This window comes from Parasteatoda tepidariorum, chromosome 1, assembly GCF_982258835.1.
Source record: "Parasteatoda tepidariorum strain Cologne lab strain chromosome 1, Ptep-v5.0, whole genome shotgun sequence".
NCBI classification, from domain to species: domain Eukaryota; kingdom Metazoa; phylum Arthropoda; class Arachnida; order Araneae; family Theridiidae; genus Parasteatoda; species Parasteatoda tepidariorum.
In genome coordinates this window covers 65,989,889-66,009,166 of record NC_141755.1, presented here as the reverse complement: position 1 = coordinate 66,009,166, position 19,278 = coordinate 65,989,889, and the positions used below count along the sequence as shown (strand labels likewise).

Here is a 19,278-nt window from a genome sequence, read left to right as displayed (position 1 = left end):
AAACAAGGACCTCGGTAATTTTTACATCAGCAGTTCGTTAAGGATTTTGCTAAAATCAAATAAGCCTTTTTACAATATGTGATAAAATTTGGTAAATGTTGTAAAATTTGGAAATTTTATTATGATACCTTAACGCAGGGCATTAAAACCATTCAATCGGTTAAATTTACTTTTAAGTTTCGTACATTTTAGCAAATGTTTTGTAATTATAACCATAATTGCGAAAACCAGAATTTCGGATAAAATGCTACCTGTCTATAAAAAATTTCGGTTATTACTTATGCAATAGTAACTTTTTGTTTAATTGTATAAAATGTTTAAATCTGTCACTTTGTGTGCATTAAGCCTAAATTATTTTTATCATGACTATCAATTTTTATGAAAATCGGCTGTTGTTTATTGAGAACCACGTCACAATAAGGCATTACTTAGCTGAAATTAAAAATTATATGTTGATTGTTTCGGTATTAATAATAAGTAATCAACCTCGTATAAACTTCTTTTATGCATTAAGTATAAATCAAAAAAGGTTTAGAAATATAAAATTTATACATGTATACAATGTTATTTTATTATGTCACAAGCACTTGTTTTTAGTCTCAAATACTTACGTGTTGAAATATGAATTTAATGTCCTACTTTTTTTAATAGAACAGAATAAAAAATTGCAGAAATGGCAAAAATAAAACTGCAAGCAATGAAGAAGCATATCTTATTAATTATTTTGTTTAAAATTGTCACTTATTTTGTTTTACCACAAATAAAAAAGATAAATAAAGATTTAAAATAAAACCAAAATAATACATCTTTTATTTCCTTAGAGATCTATGAATTCCTCCAGAAGAAATGAAGTCAAAATGGCACAATGAATATGAAGTTAATTGTGCTTTAAAAAATATTAAAGCTGGTTCTATTGAAACTCATAGGTATGAAAAAAATAAAAATTTTATTTTTAAATATCAATTGTTTAAACTAATTTTCAGATAGATATTCTGCTTATCTGACCTAGATAATAAGCGTTACTAAACATAAAAAAAGATCTTGATACTTACTAATTTTTATTTCAACGAATTTTCAATTGTCTTTATTTAAATGAGATATATCAAATTATTTATACAATTCATATAAATTATTTAAGGAAAATAAAAAGTACAAAACCTGTTCACCATGAAACTTAGTCTTTAAAATTTAAAGATATAAACATTTAGAATTATTTTAAATGAAATAGATTTATTAAAAAAACACATGAAAAATTATTATCGATGTGTTAAACTGCTTTAATTGACTTTTATATTTGTTGGAGATTTCCAATGTCATACAATATTTTAAAAAATTTTAAAAAAAATCTATTTTTTCCTGTATACAGTAAACAAAATTATTTAACTTAGCGCAGAAGATATTGACAAAATTACTATTGTGTTGGAATTAATGGGACAAAATGCTGAAAAAATAAATTTTGCAGTAATAAATTAGGTAGTTTTTTTATTAATTATCTTATTAAATTACAAAAATTACATGCATAACACAAAGTCAAAGAAAGAATTTGGACGAACGCGTAGATTTTTGTAGCGAATGCACTCACCCAAGCAACAAGCACTAAATAAAAAACTAACGAATGATAAATTAAATCAAAATTTATTATTTTCATATTATTAAAAAATTTCTTCCACCAATTTTTTTTTTGCTAACATTGCATTGTACTTCATACAATATAGTGAAATATATTAAAGAATTTTTATTAAAATTTAGCTAATTAAATTTTCATTTATTACATTTTAATTACTCTATTTAATTAATTAATTACTGTTAACTCTACTATCACAATCAGTTACATTATTTCTAATGTTATTGGTTAGCGTAACAGAACACTTGAATATTTTTTGATCTATTGATTGGATTTTCAAGTGCTAAGCGGTAATGTTGATAGTTATCTTCTATATTATATAAAACGCTAATACGTACGTATGTATGTATGTATCAATAAAACCGATGATATTTCTTTTCTCGCGCTGGCAATAGTTTTCATTTTTAATTGATTGGATTCGGCGTGCAAGAGCACGTAGTGAGCAACCAGATAACAATAACCAGAGCATAATATAATAGAGTGAGCATTATCAGGTTGTTCAATTCAGATTCATGCACTAAAAACATGACAATATTTAATTTAAACTCAATTAGGAATTAATTGAAGTGAGAATGCTTTAAAAGACCGCTGTTGAATTGATATTTTTCTACTGGGAGCTACCTAAACGTCTAAAAAACGTTTAAGTGTTTGTATTGAATGCATTGAATTTTTTTATATTTCGCGTTTATTTATGCATTGAATTTTCACGCTTTTAAATGCAGAATATTAGTGAAGCAATATTTGATAATTTATTTTGCTAATATGTTTCTTATTTAGCTAATGTTTTGATTTTTTCACCATGTAGAATCTAAATGGCTAATATACTTTTTTAAAAGCCAATAAGAACATTGGTAGAATTCTTCTACATAAGTACAATACTATGTCTTTGATGATAAAATACTATGTCTTTGATAATAATATATTATGTCTTTGTGCTAGAACATTGTGTTCATTGGCGAGCGAGCGCAGCGAGCCATGGTTCACGGCGTGAACCACATAGGATTGCGTAGCAATTCTCGGGGGTTGGCGAGCGTTAGGGAGCAGGGGCGGAGCCTCCTAGTATTTATATATATGTAAGATTGCATGTATGTGTGCATGTATGTACCTTATACAAATCCGTAGTTCTAAACCTATCTGCACCAAACTTGTAAATTCGCTCGAAGACATGAGGAATCTGTCTATTTTGAAACTTTCCCAACCAGTGGTTTGCGTGCTACATCTGAAAAAAATTAGTTTTTCATAAATTTTATTAAAGATTTTATAATATGAGTTATTTGCTAGCATGCTGCTCTTAGAAAAAAATAGTTTTATCTCACGCTTTTATGACTTATACTGGGGAACTAATTTTTTGTTACATAGATGCAAATACTTGATCTATCCTAAATCAGGTGTGGGGCTATCGAATTTTGCTCCAAATGCTACAAAAATTTCAGAAAACAATTTTAGTCCATTCTTATCGAAATATACAAGCTTCCCTTATATATCAGAAGGAAAAACATAAAAGTCTGTAACAAACTTCTTGGAGAGTTGGGCACATCATCAGGGTTTACAATGAATTAGAACTCACAACTGGAAATATCATCATACGTGGATAGGGCTACTTCCGCTATTATGATCTGTTGCGAAGCTCTCGAGGAAACACCAAATTCTCAACATGTTCCAATTTTGAAGAATAATCAATGGTTAAAAGGCGTTTTTTATGGGATTTTCTTCAGATTAAATTGTTTTAAAATTTTATGCTGAGTTTTTTCATAGTTTATGAAAATTTCAAAGGTACAAAAGAAAAAAGATTATTCAAAAAATATGGCAAAATAACTCCGAAACAAATATTGTCAAATTTGAAAATTCACATACACTTTATTGAGTACAGTGACAGTCTCTAATATTCTATTTCAAAGAATATGATGTTTCAATGTATATGCTGTTTCAATGTAACATACTTCACATATATGTTGCTTCAATTTTGAACTTATCACTATACTTCATAATGGGAACATGGGGGATTCAAATTCGATTATATTTGTTTGGGATCTAAATTGGCACATTTTTTCTCAATTTTGAGAAACCCTTTCTTACAGTGTGTGAAAAAATATATAAAAAGTAAAATTAACATTATAGGGCTTATCATTATCACCAAACTATTAATCTAGAGTTTACTTTCAGAAACCTACATAACATCGTTCAATTTCAGGGATATGAGTAAAAAGAAGATAGCCGTGATTGGAGCAGGCAACACGGGCATGGTATCCATAGCCATGCTAAAGGAAGAAGGTTTGGAACCAGTGTGTTTTGAGAAGACGAGCAAACCTGGAGGAACCTGGTACTACCGAGAAGAGACAGAAGATGGCGTTCCATCTATTATGCCCACCACAATCATCAACCACAGTAAGGAAATGGGGGCGTTCAGTAATTTTCCCCCCTCAGAGCACTATAATAACTATATGAGACATTTTGAACTCTATCAGTATTTTATGGAGTACTGGAATACAAAAGACTGTCTGCGCCATGTGAAGGTAAACATGGAGACAATAAGTGTCGTACGTGCTGAGGATTACGAAATGAGTGGGCAGTGGGTTGTAACAGTGAGAAGTACTCTTACTGGTGAAATTACAAGTGATATATTTGATGGTGTTATGGTATGCGTTGGGCATATCAACCGCCCTAAAATGCCCACCTACCCTGGACAAGAAAGGTTTAAAGGTAAAATAATTCACAGCCACAGTTTGAAAGGTGTAGCTGAGTACCAAGGACAAGTTGTCGCTGTTGTTGGAATGGGATGTTCCGCTTTAGATGCTGCAGTTGAAATCAGCCATGTTGCTAAACAAGTAAGTTTATATTATTAGTTAGCTTCTTCATCTACGTGAACTCACTAGTAGTTCTTCACTATTTACAACGGAATTTCAGTAATTAATTTAAACATGAAGAGTAACTATATTGGAAGAGCAACTATAAAGGTATGGCCGGAAATTGAACTTAGATATCGAAATTCGCGAAAGAAATTCCGAATATATATAGATGTTAAAATCTACTAATATACATGAATCAAAAAATGGCAAATTAAACTACAGAGAAAAGTTACCTTTATAAAGTTTAAATTTTATTTTAATAATAAAATCACTTATGATTTCATGCGATGTTTAGATTATTGGATGCTTAGAAACTGAGACCTATTTAATGCTTTTCAAATACTTAAATGATTCTATACTTAACTTCAAACATTTAAAATCAGTGTTCTGTTATATTTAAACAGCTGAATGCAGTCACAACATTTCTTATTCCCCATTCTTAAGACAATAAAACTCTTTCGAAATACATTATATGATTCGGTTTTCAAAGATAAGCTACTTTAAAAAATACAGACATACAAATATAAAAACATTATTTTTAAAATATATAAGCTGGATGAGTAAATAAATTCCCTAATAAGTAATTTTTCACTAATTAACCCACACTATTATTATAGAAAAGCAATTTAAAATGAATAATAAATTTTATAATATGTACATGTTTTTATGTTCATTAGGAGGAAAAATAAAGATATTTTATTTTAGCAATCGAAAAACAAATTAAAATTTTACTTTTTATGAATTACGTACGAATTTATTACTTGCGTAACCATAAAAACACTGTCTTTAAGTTCCTACTAAGCAATTAATCAAATCCATTTAACTATACATGGATATTTAACTCTATTCTGTCCTTCGTATGACTTCAGTCACTTATTATAGGCAAAACATATTAATTAGCTTTTAAATTTCTTTAATTCTTAAATTTATATTCAAGGCTCTAATTCCTTTTTCAATAAAAACCGTTAACCTTTTTTCCTCGTTGTCTGAGATACAATTATTTTATTTTGAAGGTTATCTTTTACGTAGTTTCTTATAAATCAATATTTTTTCGGCAATGTTTCTCCGAAATAATGTAGATTATCTTCTTTATAAATTTTTAATTTAATAATTTTTGATAAACATCTTTTCAAGAAAGCAGGTCATCGTAGTTTGAAAGTCTCGCAACCTGTAATATCAAATTTTAATTAAAAAATGTTGAGAAAGCAGTCCTTACTTGCACATAGAAAATATCATTATTCAGTGGATTTGAGTTTTATGTTGATTTATTACCAGTTACAGAAAGAATATATGTCAACCAGGTTTAAAGAGCACTTTTAAACTAGTATTAAATTGATAATAACTACATAATTTAAATGTATTTTTAACATAGTACTCATTCAGCATTAATTGTAAAAAATTAGCATTAAATTTAAAACAGTCAAAAATTGCTGAAGGCTTCTATTGTTTAGAAAGCATGTAAATTAGAGGTTTTTATCAATGAAAAGTTATTAAACCATTTATAAAAAGCTTAGAGTATAATAATGAAATTAAAATAAAAAAGTAAATTGTTTTTGTTGTACAGTTTATTTATTTGTACCAGACGCAACTTTAAGATATAATTCAACAGCCAACTTTAAGATAAAAAAAAATATAGATTTATGTTTGGAACCTTAATAAATAAAATTACCCTTTGACCTTCCAAATTAAACAAAAATTTTATTTCTTTCTATAATTGATTCCTCTTCCAAACATTTTGGGTACAGAAGTTTGGTTCATGATTTAAATAATATAATGAATTTAGTTTTGCAGATTTTAATTCAGAAGAAATTTAATGATTTGCCATGAAAAAAGAAAGATGTATCCTAAAATTATGCCCTTGGTATCCCCTTTAAAACTTGTAATTTTGCATCGCAAAAACAAAATTCTGCACCATAATTTTGCCTACTAAATACGTTTTGTGCAGTGTTAATTGTTAGTTTAAATCATATCGCAGGAAGAAAAGAGTTTACAATGAAACAAAGTATTCTGCTTAAAAATGCGAATAAATTTACGGTACCGGTACTTTGGCTGCATCACCCGTAAAATACATTTAACCGTGAAATCAATTTTTTAAGTAACATTAATTTTTACCTTAGGATTTGTTTTTACCTTAAAAATCCATTTTTACCTTAGAATCCAATTTCACCATCAAATCCATTTTACCTTAAGATATTATGCATTATTTTTTACAGTATTGCGTATTTATTTTAAGTGATTCAATTATTTTACTGTAATTATTATTTTAAACATTACGGAGTATCAGAATTTTTTATTCCGTAACATGTTCCGGTGAAAATTGATTTTACGTTAAAATATACCAACATCCTGAGTGGCGTTACTTCTTACGGTAATTTGAAACTTAATTTTTTACAAAGTGCGCAGTCTTAATGTTTCGAGAATCAGTCCAAAAAAGAAAATTTATTTAGATTCTAATAAATTATTGAAACAAATTTTTAATTCATATTGTTTCAATAAATTATTCAAATATATATTTTAAAAATCATTATGTTGGTCAGTTTTAAGGTTTAAACTGTCTTTTTCAGGTATATTTAAGTACAAAAACTGGAGCATACATAATGACAAGAGTGGGACCGAAAGGCTATCCCATGGACTATGTACTACTACGTCGTTATATGACATTCTTTTTGGATTACCTTCCAAGAGATGCTTGCAGTAAATACATTGAAATGAAATACTTGAATCCGAAGTTTGATCATAAAATGTACAGTGTACAACCTAGCTATCACATGTTCTCCAAGGATCCAGTTATTAACGACCACATTGGGTCTAAACTCTTATCTGGATCTGTGATTCAGAAAACTGATATTGCACATTTTACTGAGGACGGAATACTATTTAAAGGTGATGATCATATTACAAAAATAGATTCTGTGATTATGGCTACTGGCTACACATGGAAATTTCCACTTTTAGAAGAGGGAATAGTTCTACAAGAAGATGGTGTCATAAATTTGTACAAGTGTATCTTTCCCCCTCAACTAAGACATCCCACATTGGCAATTATGGGTTTTATTCTAGTGTTTGGACCCGGTTTCCCGGTTTCCGAAATGCAAGCTAGATGGGTCAGCCAAGTATTGATGGGCAAGAAGACACTCCCGTCTCAAAAAGTGATGGAAAAAGATGTGAGAAGTAGGTACAAAACTAATTCAAAGAAATATGCTCCAAATGACAAGATGTCTATCAGAGTTGATTACGTACAATACATGGATGAAATAGCATATTTGATAGGTGCGAGACCAAATTTTTGGAAAATGTTTTTTACGGACATAAAATTGTATTGGAGATTAGTTTGGGGTCCAGCTCTAGCTTATCAATACAGATTGAAAGGACCACATAAATGGAAAGGTGCTAGACAAGCAATTCTGACAAGCAAACAAAGATTATTATCACCATTACATAGAAATCGAGACAATAGAAATCAAGTTCACGTTAATTTAGCATATTCCTCGTAAACGAAAATTTCTAGAAAAAAATGTCATCTATAAAACTACATATTAAAAGTACTATTATGAATATTTGAGAGGGCTCTCATAGCATTTATATAAATTTTAAAAGCGTATGAAGATTAATAAATAACTTGTTTCTTTGCTTTTATTTCACACTTATTAAAATTTAAAAATACAGTTATGCGTTTACAATGTATTTAATACAAACATTATTTTTCGTTAGAAGCAAAGATTCATGTCAAAACTCGGATAAAAGACTTATGAAATGATAACATAAAGATAAATCCTTTTTTTTTTACTTCTAATTCCAACTGTGTTAACATTTTTTCAATTAGGGCATTTACAGGGCAGATTTGTTGGCTACTCTTACAGGGCCAAAATATTAAGTGATCCAACCTTGCTCCCACAGTAAGGACAGATAGTACAGAGAATGAAAGAACATCCATGCCTTGCCCGGGATTCAAACCCAGAATCTTTCCGGTGCAAGCCCAGTTCCCTAACCCCTACACAGGCCGGTCGGCTTAAAAATAAATCTTCATTTATAAAGATAAATCTTTTCTATTCATTTAGGGCTTTTTTTGTCAGTTTGTAAAGAGCATATCAAGTAATTTGTTTACCATTTATAGCTATTAACTATACATGGAACTTTCTGCATGAGAAAAGGAAACAGTTCTTCAAGATGATGGTATCACGAATTTTTACAAGTGTATGTTTCCCCCTCAATTAAGAAACCCCACATTACTAATTATGGGTCTAGAGTTTAAAACTATATCAGAAGCAAAATTATAAATATTTACATGTTCTTATACAAAAGCAATTTTTATTTTAATATTAAATATTTGTGATATCTTGTTTTAGTTCTATTCAAGTATTCTAGGTGATTTAACTGAGAAATAAACAAGTCATGGATTTTCATTTTGAATTTTGAGGTATAGTCCATGAATACTCAAGTTACCTAAGAAGGACTCTTAAGTAAAAAAAGTAAATAACTGGAAACTAAAATAAAGTGATTGGACACCCACTGTCTAATTGATTTTTTAGATAGTACTTTATTTTCAAAAAATATTGTGAAATAATTTATAGCAGGTTTAATAAAATTACGAACATGCTTACAACACTAAAACCTGAATTTTATTAACAAGGTCTAATTACAGATTACCATTAATGACGTAGAAAAAAAAATCAAAATTATTTTCTGTTTTATTTATAATATATAATTTTTTTAATAAATAAAAAAATCTGCGATCTTGTAAATTTTTATAGGTTAACATGGAGGAAGTAAAATTCATTTTCTGTTCTAAACAGTACCCTAAAATGAGTACTTTATTTATCCGCTTTCATCCTCCATTAAAAATGTGACTTATTTTGTTCGAATTCGAATATAGATTCGAGCTCAACAGCATGGTAATAAACACAAACTTCAATTTTCATAAACTTCTATTTCCTTTCAGATGTCTTATTTAAGATATCTCCTAATTTGAATGCTTTGAAAGTCACTTATAATAATTTTCCTCATTAATGATTCTCAATCCAGACAATATTTAAGGTATAATCAAAGAATTCAAACCATAATATAAAATATGTTGCAACTTAAGTCACTTAATCTAACTTAATGGTTCTAAACTATTCTTTATTAGTTTTTGGATTCAAATAAAGTAACAAATATTTTATGCTCACCTCAAAACAACTTAAAATATTAAGAATAGACAAACAGAAAATGGATTGGGATAATTTTCAATTGCAACTGCATAAGCAATTCAGTATTTCAAATATTTTTTATTTGAAAATTAAGAACATTTATACATCGTTTGACAGCGTGCATAATTGGGAACATCTTTAAAGTATGCATTAAAGAGGCTACACTTTTCGCTTTGAAAACAACACGGATTGATCAGCATTTCTACAAATTTGTACACGGTTTCTTCGGCTCTTTTAATGATTGGTGATGACAATAGAATTAGAGTGGAAATTATAATGAGTTCGTTGTGCACCGTGGTGGCTTAGAGGATAGAGCGTATGCCTTCCAATGATGTGAACCGGGTTTGAATCCCAGCGGATACAAATTCCCCACCAGACTAATACTGACCACAGTGCTGACATGAAATATCCTCAGTTTTGGACGACTCATGGGTAAGACCCCTTTACAGTCGGGCTAACCATTTAAGGTTTCCATGGTTTTCTCCTCTTCATGCGGGTTTGTTCCCTCAAAAAGTTTACCATGAAGGCAAATTTCTTCCACTACTTGATCCAGTAGTTCCCTTGTCTTCTTTATTGTGTACAAAATTACTAGACTACGGAGTTTGATATTAGTAGTCGTAAACTCAAAACTGAGTCAGCTGCTCAACGACGATTATAAAATAAAGTAAAATAAAATGAGTTTGTGACCACCATTGTAGATTACTTTTGAGAATCAGTAAATCTACACTGTAAAAAATTCCGGATTAAATTATGATGAAAAGGACGATCACTTTGGGTACGTTATCCGTAAATCAATTTTTACCGTGAATTACTATAACGTAGGTTTACAGTATTATTTATTTAATTAGATTCATTCAGTGATTTCACTGTAATTATTACTGTAAAAATTACGGCTTATCAGATTTTTTGCACCGTAACATATCCCGGTGAAAATGGATTTTGCAGTAAAAGGCATTTGTACCCAGAGTAATGGTATTTTTTTACCATATTTTGATCCGGAATTTTTATGTATTCTATTAGAGAGTCTCATGCTGCAAAATCTCTAAACTTTACATTGATGTTTAAGAAAAGTTTATATTTCAAACCACTTTAATCAAATCTCTTAGACCTATGATAAACTAGTTGTTTTATTTACTATTTTAAATTTCGTTAAAATTATTACATAGTAACACATTTGCTTTTTGCTATCCAAAAATTTACTTCGAAATTCAGTACTTTATTCCGAACTATCTAAGTGGTATTCCTCCTTCAAGCTATTTTCTCGCTAAGAATAAAGAAGTAGAAGACAGAAGTAGAGAAAGTAGGAGACAAAACTTACAGTAACCTTTCAGAATCTTCTTAGTCCATTAACTGCTCATTATGGTTAGTGATACTATCGAGATAATTACATTGCTAAGCACCTTTACAAGTAGCCGCTATTCGTTCTTTCACTCTTTCAAGTACTTGTGCTACATTGTCTGCAGTTACTAAACTTTCGTAAAGCATTAAAGATATTAATGGAATCAAATCTTTTAACCTAACGCCGGGTTAAAAAAAATTGGCGATCTCTCTTAACAATTGATTCTTATCTTGAGTGTTTTATTCTATTGTTGGAGTGATCCATAATTAGTTATTTATATGAAGCTATTTTCGAGGAGATTCGTTTCTTATTGAAATATTTCAGCAATTTTTTTATATTTTTTAACTAAACATTCTCAATTTAAAAACTAAACTGTCTTTTGCTTAGCCATAAATATGATAAAGAAAATTTCAAATCAACTACCAAAAAAAAAATTAAAAAAAACTAAGAATTCTTAAAATTCTGGATTCACAATTTTGAAATAAGCTTTTTAATAAATTAATTACATTAAATAAAAGAAAGGTTTTAATGTGTTAGTATAAAAATAATTTTACAGTGGCTATGAGGTGAACTTTGCAAGATATTAATTATTGGTTTATTATTTCCTGCACATCAAATTTTAAAACAAATTGGTTCTAGGTTTAAAATTTAAGCGGCGTTGTATAAATTGTCCATGAACGTTTCTGTATTACAGTTGTTGAAATTATTGAATATGAATTACCTTAAAGCAATAGTAAAATATGGTAAATGCAACAATCAAGAATAATTAAAATTTTTAAAAATATTACTTTTGTTAGGTTCATCAACATCAAAAGAACTTTTGCGTTGTAAAATTTGGACCAGTCTGTGTTCTTTCTTGGAATGGTTCAATGGACGCGCAACATGTTCCTATCTAGCACATATATATTTAATGCAGACTATGCCACTCACAATAAGTAAAATTGATTTGCTTTAGAAAATTATAACTTTTATTGAAATATTCTAATAATATATAATTCGATATTATGTTCATATGATTATCTTAATTTATTTTAGTTTACATATGTGACATGAAAAATAAGCTTTAATTGAAAAAGTATCCAAATTCAATCTACTAAAAACTTAAAAGAAATAAACTCCGTGTAGTGTTATCTAAAGTATGTATCTAAGGTCTAAGGTGTGTATCTAAGCGTTATGTAAGATCTAACATGCAATTGTTGAAGGTACATTGCCATGTTACACCTTCGACCACTTTTTTTATTTATTTTGTTTTCTGAAGTGCACGTTGAAATTCGTTTGGAGAAATGATTTTATTGACATATAAAATGTATCAGGTACAAAAAAATTTCTCAGCTACCTGAATTACCTTTTTCTACAGAAAAAGTAAAAAATGTTCAAATTGCTCATGGTACAACACTCTCTATTTTTAAACTAGTAATTTATCATGAAAATCAAGAGACTGTTATTATTAACTAAAATTTCATTCTTCAAAATTGTTCCCTAAAGACATTTCAATTAAGAACAATGATTAAAAAAAATGTCTCGCAACAAAATATTGCTTTTAGCCTATACAAATTTATGTACAATTCATTTTTTTACTTGCTTTTAACTCTATCATTTTACTTAATCTGACCAACACGTTTTGAATTTAATAATTTTTTACCAAAGCATTATCGGGATTTTTAAAATTTTATTTTGAACATGGCGTTTCTGTAGAATAAAATACTACAACGAATTATTATAATCTTTCCGTGAATAAACATTTGGTAGTTGATAATTATTTTCCAGTTGATAATTATGATCATCTGATTGACAATTAAAAATAATATACATCAATATTTTTGCCTTTGTTATCAATTATTCATCTAAACATCTTTAAAGCTGCAAAAATGTATTCCCTTTCAACATAACTCAGAAGAATTGGAAAGAAAAACTATATGTAAATGTATTAATGATAAATATGGTTAAAGCTTTGAAATTAATTTCGTGAGTATTTAAAAATAATGTCTAGTAAATCGTAAATAAATGCGCATCATTTTGAAAGGGAATCTTATACGGAGAAAACTATTCTGGGGAAATTACCGTATTGTATATTAATAACATTACTGGTAAAAAAAAAAAATAAACATATTTGTGACTACCACAAACAAAATATACGATATTTAAACCATTTATTAGGTAATTTTTTTGTTCATATGCATTGTTAAAAAATTCGGATAAAATTAGAGATTAATGTATCGGAACTGTGGGTGAATCATCTGTAAAATCCATTTCAAGGTAAAATTCATTTTTACCGTAAAATATTGTACCGTGCTTTTTACATTAATATTTATTTAATTAAAGTGATTCAGTGATTTTACTATAATTAATATTATGATACTTAAAGGGCATCAGATATTTTATTTCATAATATGGTAAATATTGCTTTTTCAGTAAAAAGTTCAGTAAAAGTTCCACCCTGAATGCCGGGGAACTTTTAATCCGAAAATCTTTACAGTGTGGTAACGTTTTGCCGGAAATTCCGGTTTTCAAAATTCCAGTTCTTATTATCACACATTTAGTAAACAATACAAGACTTATAAGTAAATTCAACCGGATAAATGGTATTTTTTATACCATACTCTAAGGTATCATAATAAATTACCAAATTTTACCACATTTAACAAATTTTATCACATATTATAAAAGCATATTTTACTGTTGATTCTACTAAAACCATTATCGAAGCACTTTGGTAAGACATTTCATCTTTTTGGTGTTCCCATATCGGCACAAATACGGTAAATTTTACCATGATCTGGTAGTTTTTACCAAACTTCTTAGCTCAGTGTATAGTAAATATATTTAAAGAAATTGATAAAAACGAAACAGTTTTTTCTAAAGAAATAAAACATAACCTAAAAAGTATTATACCTTGTTCTTGTAATTGCTACTTTGCTACAAAGGTTTCCATGAGTATCTAATTGATAGATAATTGGACAGAGAAAATTAATTTTTCACACATATGAAATGTAAACAAATTATGATTATTAAAAATATCGTCTTAAAATGGAGAAGGAAATCTTCAAGGTCAAATTCCAACACGCTAAAGAAAAAAGAAAGTTCATGAAACAAAGGACAAGGAAAAATTCAATAAAACAGCACAATAATAACGTATGCCAGTTTTACGAGGAAGTGGATGTATGTTATTCACTTATGTTTGCGACCAAATTATTCAGCAATTAGTTAACTTATTGTTTAGTCTTTATAAAACGTAATATAAATGTCTTGTCACTTTTTAAGGCTCGTAGATACAATTTGCAAAATATATTTTTCCAATTACGTATTATGCCCCATAGCAGAGAATAGTGAATCTTTAAAATTTGAAAGCCAACTTTTTATTTTTAAAATTTTTTTATAGGTATTAATAATAAAAACCTAACTATTTGTTGATGAGCTATTTATATTTAAGCAACTTTTCATGCAAAGTTTCGGAAGAAAAGTTAAAATTTTATAATGATAACTATGCAATTTTCTAATTACATATCCTTTCATACTACTCTTTTTAAATAATTCTAACTTTAAACTTTTTAGTCACAAATAAGGTACAGAAAAATATATAGTAACATGAAATTAATTCAACATTCAAATTCATAACCCATTTCTTAAAAATAAAACCATTTTGTTCTTAACTGCAAAGGAAGTTTTGATTTAATTTTTTAAAAGTAAAAAATATATGTTTTAAACTATTTCAAGTAAAATTGGTTCTAATTTTTTTCTATGACATATGTTTCCTAAAAGAAATAATTTTTGAAGATTTGAAGTGCAGGTGACTTTTTAAATAAAATTTAATTATTAAATTAAAAAAGTTCTGCAACATCCATGCAGCATCCCTCGATGAAAGATTTCGTTTACAGCATTAACGAATCTAAACCCGAAGTTCAGTTTGATCCAAAGTCATTTAGAACTTATTGATGAAAGTGTAAACTACGAGCGCCAAAGCACAACAGCACATGAGGAAAATTCTTAAAAGTTGAAATTTTCGCGAGTGTTGCAATTTTTCTTACCAACCTAATGAAATCGCATAGTCTGTAATTGTATGAGTTGTTACCTGTTAAATTTAACAGACCTCGCATGACTATTTTAATGAATAATGGAAACTTAAAATTATTGATTTTAAAATTCTACATTGAGAAATAAGTATTGACAAAAAATCTAGAATATGGTTAAATTTACAGTGCATCTGACTCTATGGTAACAGAAGAAAAGCTCCACAATTTTATGCAAAGCGCTTTGGTAATGATTTTAAATAAATAAACCATAATATATAGTGTTAAGGAGAGATAAAATTAGAAAAAAGCGGGAAAATTTGGTAATTTTATCACGATTCCTTAGGACATGGCATGAAAATCATTTATTGGGTTAAACTTAATTTTCAGATTCGTATTTTTTACTGAATGTCATATAATAAGAGCTATAATTTTGAGAACCAGAATTTGCAGTAAACCTTTACTATATGAAGGGAAAAATCATCAAATGAATGGTTAATAAATAATATATATTTCGATTTTATTACCAGATTTATGTTCTTTTTCTTATTTTTCTTTACTAGAAATCTCATTATCATACAGTGATATATATATATATATATATATATATATATATATATATATATATATATATATATATATATATATATATATATATATATATATATATATATATATATATATATATATATATATATATATATATATATATATATATATATATATATATATATATATATATATATATATATATATATATATATATTAGTAATTGAGATTTTAGTATTCTATCAGGACAGTTTTCTACCATTAAAAATCAGAGGTAACAGGTAAAATTTTATTTATTTGAATTTAATTATTTGATTTATTGATTTATTTAAACTTGAATTATTTAATAATTTATAAAATATGAGTCTAAGAAAACTAATTTGAAAGACTTAACAAGTTTGCATCCAAATCATTAATTTGCAGCTAAAAACAATTATTTCTGACTCTTTTTTCTGAAACTTTCGACAATAATTATTAGAAATCAAGAAACCAAGCAAAAAGTAACATAATTTATACACATAACAGCACCAATTCAAAGACGCTTGAACAGCCAATCAATAATGGAGCAGTATATAAATACGTGCAGCATATAAATACGTTTACGGCGATGTGTTACTATGTAATTCTTAGTCCAAATGATATGCCTTACCTTAACTCCAAAACAATATTTATAAGACATCCTGAATGTTCTAACTATTACAGGAGCCGTGGTGGCTTAGGGGATAAAGCTCTCGCCTCCCAATGAGGTGAACCGAGGTCGTATTCCAGTGATGGCTGGTCTATACGAATTCCGCAACCGACTCGCTCCGACCACAATGATGACGTAAAGCATCCTCATAAGATGGATCATGGGTTAATGTCTCCTTGCCGTCTGTCTAGCCGTGGGAGGTTTTCGTGGATTTCCTCTCCATGTAACGCAAATGCAAGTTAGTTCGATTAAAAAATCCTTTACGAAAGCAAATTTCTCCCAAAACTTGATCCAAGAGTTCCTTTGTCTTCTGGATGGGGTTCAAAATTTCAAGGCTATGGATTTTAACATTGGTAGTCGCAAACCCATAATTGGGTCAGCTGTTCAAAGAGGGTTATAAATTAGAATAATCAGCTACTACAACTAAAGACTACCTAACTGTTAATTATTGTGTTAACACTAAAACGACCTAAGATTTGATTTGCCAACGGTGATCATTGCGGTCATTTTGACCCCAATAAGAAAATGAGCATAAATATTTGATTTTTGATTCTAATACCATTATTAAAATAAGAAAAGGTCATTTTTAATAATTTTAACATTCTGCAGCCTATTTAAAGGTATTATTTTTCTTAGATATAGAAAATTGCTTTTATTTCCTAGAAAGAAAAAAAAACATCATAAATCAGTTGAATACGATTCCACATGTTAACACATGACTTTAATTCAAAATTACTAACGATAATTTCTAAGCATTTTCAGAACATTTTTGCTTTCTATCTGCAAAAAGAATATTGACGACGCTTATTACTCGTAGTTTAAAAAAAGTCAGGGAGGGAGCAAGCAGTTTCTTTGAAGAAAAAACATGATAATCTCAATTCGTTGCAAAAGTTGACTATCAAGAAATCTGTGGAGAGTTATCAAGCTTTTAAAATTCAAGAAAATTGAAAATAATTGAGGTTGCATTTTTTTAAAATTTTTATTTTATAACGATCGGTGAACAGCCAACCCAATTTTGTTTTTACGACTACTAATGTGTAGCCATAAGATCGGTCCAAAACGTCATCCCTGTGGAACTCCTCTTGCTAAGAGCCTCTCCAATTTCTCACTGTGAATATTAATCCTTCAATCTATTTCTGCATAATAGAAAGATTGATATCCTTCATTAGAAAGATATCAATCATGCTATTATCCAAAAAACTTGAAATCAACTTAACCAAGTCATAAGAGTAGTTACAGGAATTCAATTCTTCTTTACGACTACTAATGCTCATCTCCGTAGCCTTGTAATGTTAAGCCCAATCCAGAGGACAAAGGAACTCCTGGATTAAGTAATGGAAGAAATTTGCCTTCGCGGATTACTTTTTGATGGAATTAACTTACATTTGCGTTACATGGAGATTAAAACCACGAAACCCTTCCGTAGTTTGCCTGATAGCAAGGTGACTCTAACCCATGATCCGTCTACCACTGAGGATATTTTACGTCAGCTCTGTGGTCGGTACGAGTAGGTGGCGAATTCGTATCAACCTGCCATTGCTGGGATCTGAACCCGGTCCACCTTAATGCAAGGCGAACGCTCTCTCTGTTGAGCGAGCCACCACACCAGTTGCAAATTGAAATTGGCCATATTCTAGAAATTGATCTTGTTGTTTACAATCGGGAGCTTTTCTACGGATCACATCTATGCTCAACGAATTTACACAAGGAAAAGAAGTTCTATCTTAGGGGAAATTTTCTAATCACATAGACTACGTTAATACGTCCATAAAACGTAAAGTAGTTAAGACGCAAACATTTCCTTTTTTTATTAGTTTCCATTGATAAACTATAATAATAGGATTTTGATCCTATTCTAAATTATTTAAGAAAACGCGCAATGTAGCCGTAGCTTCGCTAAGTGATAGAATATTTCTATAATTAGCCGTATCATAACAACTATTGAAATTCTTTTTGACCATAAAAAATAAATATATTTTTTAAGAAGCAAAAAAGTCTGTTAGGATATTTCTTTCTTAACAAAATATAACGGCATGTTTTCTTAGATATATCTCATTGTTTAAAACAAACTATCTCAAGTCTCACAGTCAGCCAGAGACTTAATCTAAATTTTACAGTCATGCACTAAATAAATTTTTAACGTACGTAATTTCTAACGGAACGGACTGTTTATTGAATTTAATTAGTTCCCCCTGCTATAAAATAACAAATCAATTTTTTCTCAAAAATTTACCCTTTTTCGAATGGTAGGGCAAATTAGATATTTCTAATCTGATTGTGAGCTCATATCTTGAAGCGATCTGAATAAAAACAATTTAACACTTGCGTAAATAATTACGAGGGGTAGGTGAGCAATAGAGAGCAGGAGGGGGACTATCTTAATGAAAAACTTGTTCAGTGGCTATCTAGTCAATCATGCCCTCGAATAAAATAAAGATAAAGCCTTTACATCAATTATTTTCAACTTGATGGTCGTCCTAAGTAAATCGCCATTTTATGCGTTCATTATATATTCGAATAAAATTTCATTTAATAGCTTTTGATGATCTTAAAAAGTTTAAAAAATTTACTAAAGTAAATTAAGCTGGTATATTTAATTTAGGTCCAAATGCCTCTCAAATTGAGTTGCGGAAAAAAGGACCACTGTGGTTCCTCTAGTGTTAAAATAATTACTCTAAGAAAAAATTTTAACTTAATATTATGAACATAAATACTATTAACTAATTTTATTATCATTTAATCAAGTGAAGACCAAAATATTCTTTAAATAATTATCATCTTATTCTTAAAAATTACATTAACTCACTAAATAATATGCAAATTTTAATGCTATGTTTTAATACATATTGCTAATTTTAGTTTTACCAAATCCATTCTTACATGACGTCTTTGAAAATGTCAGTAACCTCTCATTAAACTATCAACTTTTGACGAGAAAAACAATCACAACTAAATCAATTAAAATGACGTCAAACGTATGTTATTATAATATCCTTTAAATGTCATTTCTCAAACAGTTTACTTTCTTGAACAACTTTC

At 28.8% G+C, this 19,278-nt stretch overlaps 1 protein-coding gene across 1 annotated transcript; it reads left to right on the top strand.

Moving 5' to 3' along the window:
* Window positions 1-820: 820 nt before the first annotated feature.
* On the top strand, window positions 821-8,034 carry LOC107450535 (flavin-containing monooxygenase 5-like). The gene is made up of 3 exons (XM_043039116.2): window positions 821-926; window positions 3,816-4,449; window positions 7,035-8,034. The coding sequence occupies exons 1-3, from the start codon at window positions 847-849 to the stop codon at window positions 7,962-7,964; spliced, it is 1,644 nt and encodes a 547-aa protein (XP_042895050.1). The 5' UTR covers window positions 821-846; the 3' UTR covers window positions 7,965-8,034.
* The last annotated feature ends 11,244 nt before the right edge of the window (window positions 8,035-19,278 follow it).